Source organism: Phyllostomus discolor, chromosome 7 (genome assembly GCF_004126475.2).
Source record: "Phyllostomus discolor isolate MPI-MPIP mPhyDis1 chromosome 7, mPhyDis1.pri.v3, whole genome shotgun sequence".
NCBI classification, from domain to species: domain Eukaryota; kingdom Metazoa; phylum Chordata; class Mammalia; order Chiroptera; family Phyllostomidae; genus Phyllostomus; species Phyllostomus discolor.
In genome coordinates, this window is record NC_040909.2 from 109,937,854 (window position 1) to 109,944,869 (window position 7,016).

At 46.9% G+C, this 7,016-nt stretch overlaps 1 protein-coding gene across 1 annotated transcript; it reads right to left on the reverse strand.

The window, feature by feature from the left end:
- Positions 1–656: 656 nt before the first annotated feature.
- Positions 657–3,995, reverse strand: TSPYL5 (TSPY like 5). Its single transcript, XM_028533686.2, has one exon. The coding sequence runs from the start codon at positions 3,859–3,861 to the stop codon at positions 2,635–2,637; it is 1,227 nt and encodes a 408-aa protein (XP_028389487.1). The 5' UTR covers positions 3,862–3,995; the 3' UTR covers positions 657–2,634.
- Between the last annotated feature and the right edge of the window lie 3,021 nt (positions 3,996–7,016).

The window sequence follows — 7,016 nt, forward strand, 5'->3', positions numbered from 1 at the left end:
TGATCCGTGTTGTGTGTCTGTTATGACCAGCATCAGAGAACTAACTAGGGTTAGTTCTCAACTCGAGCTAGACATCAGAATCACCTGGTGTTCTAAAAATACCTATACCTGGACGGACTCTCCCCTCCCCACCCCCAATTCTGATTTAGTTGGTATCTGTGTGGAACTCTGACAGTATTTTCCCTTAAGCTTCCCAGGTAACTGTGCAGCCAAGGTTGAGCACTGTTACTCTAGTCTGAAAGGGTCTGATAGCCACCTTTTTTCCCACCCAGTTCGCAAAGCACCAGCACTGGCATCACCTGCACATTTGTTAGAAATGCCGAATCTCAGGTTCCAACCTAGACTGTTGAATCAAAATTCAGTATTTTCATAGGATTTTAACAGGATTCTCCACACGATTCAGATGAACTCAAAAATTTAAGGAGCACTGGATTTCCACTAGAATCGTCCAGAAAGCTTGTAGAAAGATGGACTTAACTGGCTTTTTGCCCACATCACAGGATCTCAACCTCTGGTAAGGACTTGGGAATCAGAATTGCATATATTGTTATGTTGCTAGTCACACAAGGGCCTGAGGCTTAGGAACACTCACCTAGGCCAATGTATTCATCCCCTCAACTACCCAGCCTCCAAGTCTTTTTTGAAAATAAAAAAGGTAATAGTAGTACAGGTTTTTATTTTTCCATCATGCATGCAAGTTTACAACTATTTAAACTGTTTAGGAACAAAGAAATAATTGCATTATTACTGCAGTGTCAAATTAGTAAGACAACCAGTTTGGGGAGGTTACTTTTGGGAAGTTATTTTCACAGAACATAGCAACAATTTCCAAATTATACTTCCAAGACTGGAGTTATAAGATCAGAACAAGCTGATAACAATTCTGATAGTCACACAAGTCCTCATCGTACACAGGGAAAAAAGACGTTTACAACAGAACAGTCCCCCTCTTTTTGTGGATTCAGGGGAAAGTATTCCCTCCATCTGTTTTTGAGACTTCTTGTTATTTCTGAAGACCTTCAATTCTAAGGCCCATCTCTGGATCTTTGTTAGTTAACATTAAGAGCAAAAAAGCAGACCTGATGCAAATAGTCACAGTTGAATTAGCACAGTGTCTTGGACTTCTGATAAACAACACAGGCAGGAACAGGGAGATACAGATGAAACCATATTGATCATAATTAATAACTGATACAGCCAGTTATTAGGTATTAGGTATACAGCCAGGTGTTAGGTATATAGGGTCCATGGACCATCCTCTTAACTTCTGTGCATGTCTGAAAATGTCCATAATAAAGAGGAAAAGGTTTAAAAGAAATAAAAAGCAGACCTATACAGCTCTATACTCCCATTTGGCAAAAATGAGGACTGTGGTTAAGATTGTACTTAGAGGCAAAATAAGCAGCATTAATATTTCACATACATAAGGCCACACCTAGAACAAAAGAGAAAGCATCCAAAGTAACATCATTCTGTTTTTGGCTTGTTTCTCTTATTTATAAAACACATTAATGATGAAATAGACTGAACAAAACTTTCAGGGTGTGAAATGAAGTAGACACAGGCTTACATATCCGAAATAACCTCTTTCCCAGCAACCCCACTAGAGCATTCTGGTCACATATGATAAAGAGATAAGGGAAATTGAGAAAGGTACCTAGATTCTATGTGAGCTTAGTCCCCACCCTCATCTGGAACCACAGCATGATGACTGTGAGTACATGCTCACATATACCAGACCACCCATCAGTCTGACAGTAATAGGCTTGCTAGAAGGTGGGGAGGGTAGATGTGTGTCTCAAGCACTGGCAGGGGACCTGGGCCCACAGGCAGTTCTGGAGGCCCTTGTAGAACAGGAAGTCAACTGGAGCCAATAACAATCTAGACAACTCAACAGCCTGATAGGGATGAGGCAAGGTACAATGAAGCTTGATGAAGATTCACCAGTGAAAGGGCCCAGAGGCAGGAGATGTGTGATGGTACAGAACACATGGCAAACTGCCTCTCACCCTGAACCTCATTCATGCCCTGCAGTCAAGTGCCATTCTGCTGCATGTCCAGCGGGACAGCACGGACCCCTGTCCAAAGCCAGAGATCCCGTAGGTGGTGCCTTGGCTAATGACCCCAGGGCCATTAAACAATCAGTTCTGTCTGATGCCCAGTACCATGTGCACTAGCTTCATTTTGCAAGAGCAACACAAAATCTTGCCATATGCGGCATGCATAGCCAGCATAAATAAAAAGCCTACTGAAGTCACCAGCCCTGAAGGAGCAGAGCTTAAGGATGCGTTGGTCCTCTTGGAGAATGGCTCATGAATGTCCATATTAAAAGACAGATGGGAAAGGCCAGAGCCAAGAACTGAGTCCAGGCATATAGATAAAGGCAGCACACATATGAAACATGTATGTTCAACATATAAACAGTAGGAGTAAGATCACATAACCTGTGACACAAATGTAAATAAGCAAGGCCATGGGGAGGCAAAAGAACATGATCATAAACGCCATATTCTTGTAACTGAAGTTCAAAGGGAAAAGAGTACATGGAGGCCAACGTGAAGAGGCAGACAGTCAAACACATGTGGTCAGCCAGACACCAGTCCAGCAGGAGGTAGAGGGAAGCCTTGTGCAAAATTACTTGGATTTGTTTACTCCAGGCTCAGGAGTCTCCGTTGGCTGCCTTGCTGTAACTTGCCTGCCCTCCTTTCCCTTCTCTCCACGTGCCCCTTCACTCATAAGGTAGTACTGCAGAGGATTGGGCCACAGTTCCTCATTAATTATCTCGACAATCTTGTCAGACTCAATAGAGCTGTGGTTTGAAAACCACCCAAAGAAGCTAGGGCTGTTGTCTGGGCTCCCCTGGCTTACAGACTGGAGGTCGTGGCCTGGGAGCCACTGGATTGGAGTAGAACGCGACACCACCTGACCTGAAGGGCCACAACCATATTCCTTGATAAGCACCTTATTTTGGAAATAGGGGTTGCGCCCAAAGTAGAACTTGATTTTGTAGCCCAGTCTGGCGAGGCCAAGCTCTTCCACCTCCAAGCTGTTCAAGTAGCTGAGTACTTCTTTATCTTGGTTGTTCAGAAAGGATGATAGCTGGGGGTGGCTCTGAAACGCTTGCCCCCAAAAGCCCGGGATATTCTGGATGAGGAGGTTCCTTCGCTTTAGGTGGTGCAGTCTCAACTGCCCAAACTTGCGAGATAGACGGAGATAGGCCCTGTCTGCCTGGGCGTTCATGGTCTCCAGCTTCAGCTGGACGGTCTCCAGCGTATCCATGCTGCCATCCGTCGCCGGGGGAACTGACCCTGCATCCGGCTCCACCTCCTCTTCCTCTACCACTGGGGCAGACGCACACTCCCCAGCGGTCCCTCTCTTTGGCTTCCCACCAGCTATGGCCTGAGGCCCCTTCCCCACTGGGGCCTTCTTTCCAGTACGCCCACGCAGATTTCGACCGCGGGGGCCATTTTTCGGCCTTCCCACAGTTCCCGCGGTTCCTACGAAGACAGTATCTGTCATCAGGCGCTCCGAAATGGATGGGGCCTTCCCCAGGCCGAGCCTGGTCGCAGCCTGCCCGCGCTCCCCCGCCGCTCGGAGCGCGAGGCCGCAGTCCAGCGGGAGCTGGCAGGCAGCCTCCTCCCCCGGCCCGCAGGGCGGCGCGGGCGCAGCGGTTTCCAGGCCACCCCAACCCGCGCCAGCCTGCACCTGTGCTGCTTGCGTTTCCTCCCCGAGCCTCTGGCACTGCGGAGGGTCCGGCTCCTGCGGGCCGTGGTCAGGCGCAGCGCGAACTCGGCCTTTGGCGCGGCCTTTGCCCCGGCTTTTGGCGCGGGAGGACTTTCTACCTCGACTTCGGCCGCTCATGGTGGTAGCTGAGGCGACTTCAAAGCCACGCTCCAACCTTGTTGCCTCTGGCGCCAGCTCGCGGTCCCAAGCTTGCGGTCCTCGGCTAGCCGGCTCTCCTCTCCATGGCAACCAGGGACGTCACGATTGTACGCCTGTACGACTGTTCGGTCGCGCGAGGTCCGGCTGCGCCCCGTGATTGGCTCCACCGCCGCAGCTGCGCAGGAGCGGACCCTTGAAGACGCCCCTACCCCCCTCGCAGACGCCCCTACCCCCCTCGCACTAGAACTCGCTTCTCTTTAGCCAGGGGTGTGTTTCCCTTTAAGGTCTTCCCTGTGGTCTCGGGGTCTCAGAGAACACTTCTGATTACTCTATACGAGACAATCTAAAGGCAGCCATCACGTCTGTCTCATTGTCTATTTTCCAAACCAAACTCCTTCAGTACCTTCAGTTATTTCCTGTGACATCTATCATGATGAAACTGCTATTGGCCTCTGTGTCTCGTCTTTGAAAGCCTCTGGTACCTTAACTCCAGGGCATGTAAAGGTGAGTGCCATAATGCCAGGCCACAAAGCGATTTGATACCTGGTGGGGTGTGAATAGTAATTATAAAAATAATAGCAACTACTGTTTTGTGAGTATCGTGAATGAGGCACTTTACTAAGGGCTTTATATGCATAATCGCAATACACGAGGGAGGTATTTTTGTCATTCCCATCTTCCAGACGAGAAAACATTCCTGAGACTACGCAGGGATGGAAACACAGTTCAAACCCAAGCCGACGGGACTCATAACCTATGCTTTATATTCACGAGGCCTTCCAGGCCAACTCAGCTGTCAAGTACCTTGCTAGCTGTTAAGAAGGCCAGCTTTGCCTGTTAAATAGGCATTAGCAGAGCACCTCTTCTGCCTGGGAGCATCACGCCAGTCCTCGAGCTGCCTCAGGCCCGGTGTGCAGAGCTGGGCTGTCACTCTGGGAATAGGGCAAGGAATGAAGGCCAGAAGTCAGAACTCCATTAATACGGGTAAGAGAGGAATGTGGTTGGAGAGTCCAGCTATCATTCAGGGAGCAGAGCAGGGTTTCCCAGGTTGAGCTTCAGAAGTAGAGCCTCCATGGTGGCAGTGAGGGGGCCATAGAAACTTCTTAGACCCTGCATGGAAACAGCCAGACAACCTACCTCCTGTTACCGGTCAGCCCTGGACCATACTCTCACTAGCCAGGTGTTAGGAACATGAAGTAGTGAGGCCAGTGGTGAGAACATGACAAATATAAAATTGTGGATGAAAACCTTTTGAAGTTATCCTTTCCAGCTTGTAGGGAGCAAGAAGTCCCTTAAAACCACCAAAGGAGAGAGAAGCTCCAAAGCCCCTCAAGCCCATACCTCTTACTCTGATTATCATATGTGATAGTGAACCAGCAGCCTGGCATCACCTGGAGGCATGTTTAAAATGCAGAATTTCAGACCCCACCTCAGGCTTACTAAATCAGAATTTAAATATTCACAAGGTCTCAGGTGATTTGTGGGCCCATTAAAGTTGATGTATGGGAAAAGGATGAATTATTTTTATATAGGCAGGTCTTACTTTAAGACAGGCCAATACAAGTGACCTCTAACTTTCCCAAAAGGCTATGCAATAGCCTGCAAAGCTCTACATGATGTAGCAAATTCGGTCCCCACCACTGGAGAACTAAGTTGGGAACTTAGTTCTCTAACCTCTCTTGTCTTTCCCACCCCCTCCAACAGCCTCCTTGCTGTTCTTCAGACTCACTAGGTAAGCTCCTGCCTCCTTTGCACCGGCTCTTCCTTTTGCCTTAAATGCACTTCACCCAGATATGGTCATTCACTTTGGCTGGCTACCTTCATACTTTGCTTAAATGTCACCTTCTCAGTGACTGTCCTATGTAAAACAACCACCCATCCCCTCTTACCCTGCTCTACTTTTTTTTCCCCATAGCACTTATCATGTTCCAACACACTGTGCCAATTATTATGTTTGTTAACTGTCTCTCTTCTCTAGAATGTCAGCTTCCTGAGGGCAGGGATCTTTGTTTGTTCATATGTGCCTCCAACAGTGTCTGGTACAGGCAGAGCACTCCATGAATAATCACTGAGTGAAAGAACCAAAGACTTTTCGAAAATGGGTTTATGCACTGATTGCCTAAAATTTGGAGTGCTCCTTCTTTCCCCACAGAAGCCATGTTATCGATGAAGGTTATACACTCAGACCAATACTGGAAACCTATTAAACTCATTATTTAGCCAAAAAAATTATCTTTTGTCATGGGCACCATTCAGGGACAGTTGTTAGGTGAAAATCTAAAGTGATACATTTTTTAAAAATTGAGTCAGGGGAATTAATATTTGACTTAAAGGGGATGAATTCAAGGATTACCTTAAATTCCTTTTGAAGGCCCTTTCATAATCACTTCTTCCCAAGGCCTTCCATGACCATCCCAGACCATAATAAGCAGCCCTGTCCTCGACCTCATGGGGAATTCATTTACTGTAATATTCATTTGGCAATTAGACATGCAATTTGGTGCCAGTCCTTGTACAAAATTGCCTTTGAAGCTGAGTTAACCACAGTCTGGAACTCTCTGTAAATCTCAGAAAATATTTTTAAAAAACAACTGAAGCAGTCACATCCCTCTACAAACTGAAAAAAAAAATGATGGATTGGCCCACTTCTCAGAGCACTCACAGCTTGACCAGCTTCCATGGTCAAGAGCCTTAATCCAGTGTCAGCATGCGCGTCATTTAACACTCACCCAGGGCTAAGCCACTGCAGGATTAACATAGCCTGGACCATTGCAAAGTGATGTTTATTATACAATCTGCCTTGAGTCTTTTTTCATCATGTCAGAGAGGCAAGCATCAAGTGAAGGGAAATATATATGAGACTAGCACCTTATATAAAGATACTCCTCTGGTCCAGGTCGCCTAGTCCCCATGGCTTCTGTATTTAAGAGGCTGGTCCGTGCTGCTGAAGTGAACTTTTGGTTTTCTTCTGAGGTATAAATATTTAACTTTATATGCTATAATAGCTTGGGTTCCCGATTAGGTAAACTACATAAGAGTAGAGATTGTCTCTTTTTTTATCCCTGCCTTGAAGTATCTAGCATGGGCCTTGTACATTTTAGTAATTGTAATGAAAGTTTACATTTGTCTTGTAC

Coding starts and splice junctions, on each gene's coding strand:
- TSPYL5 (XM_028533686.2), bottom strand. CDS start 3,861: ATGAGCGGCCGAAGTCGAGGTAGAAAGTCCTCCCGCGCCAAAAGCCGG.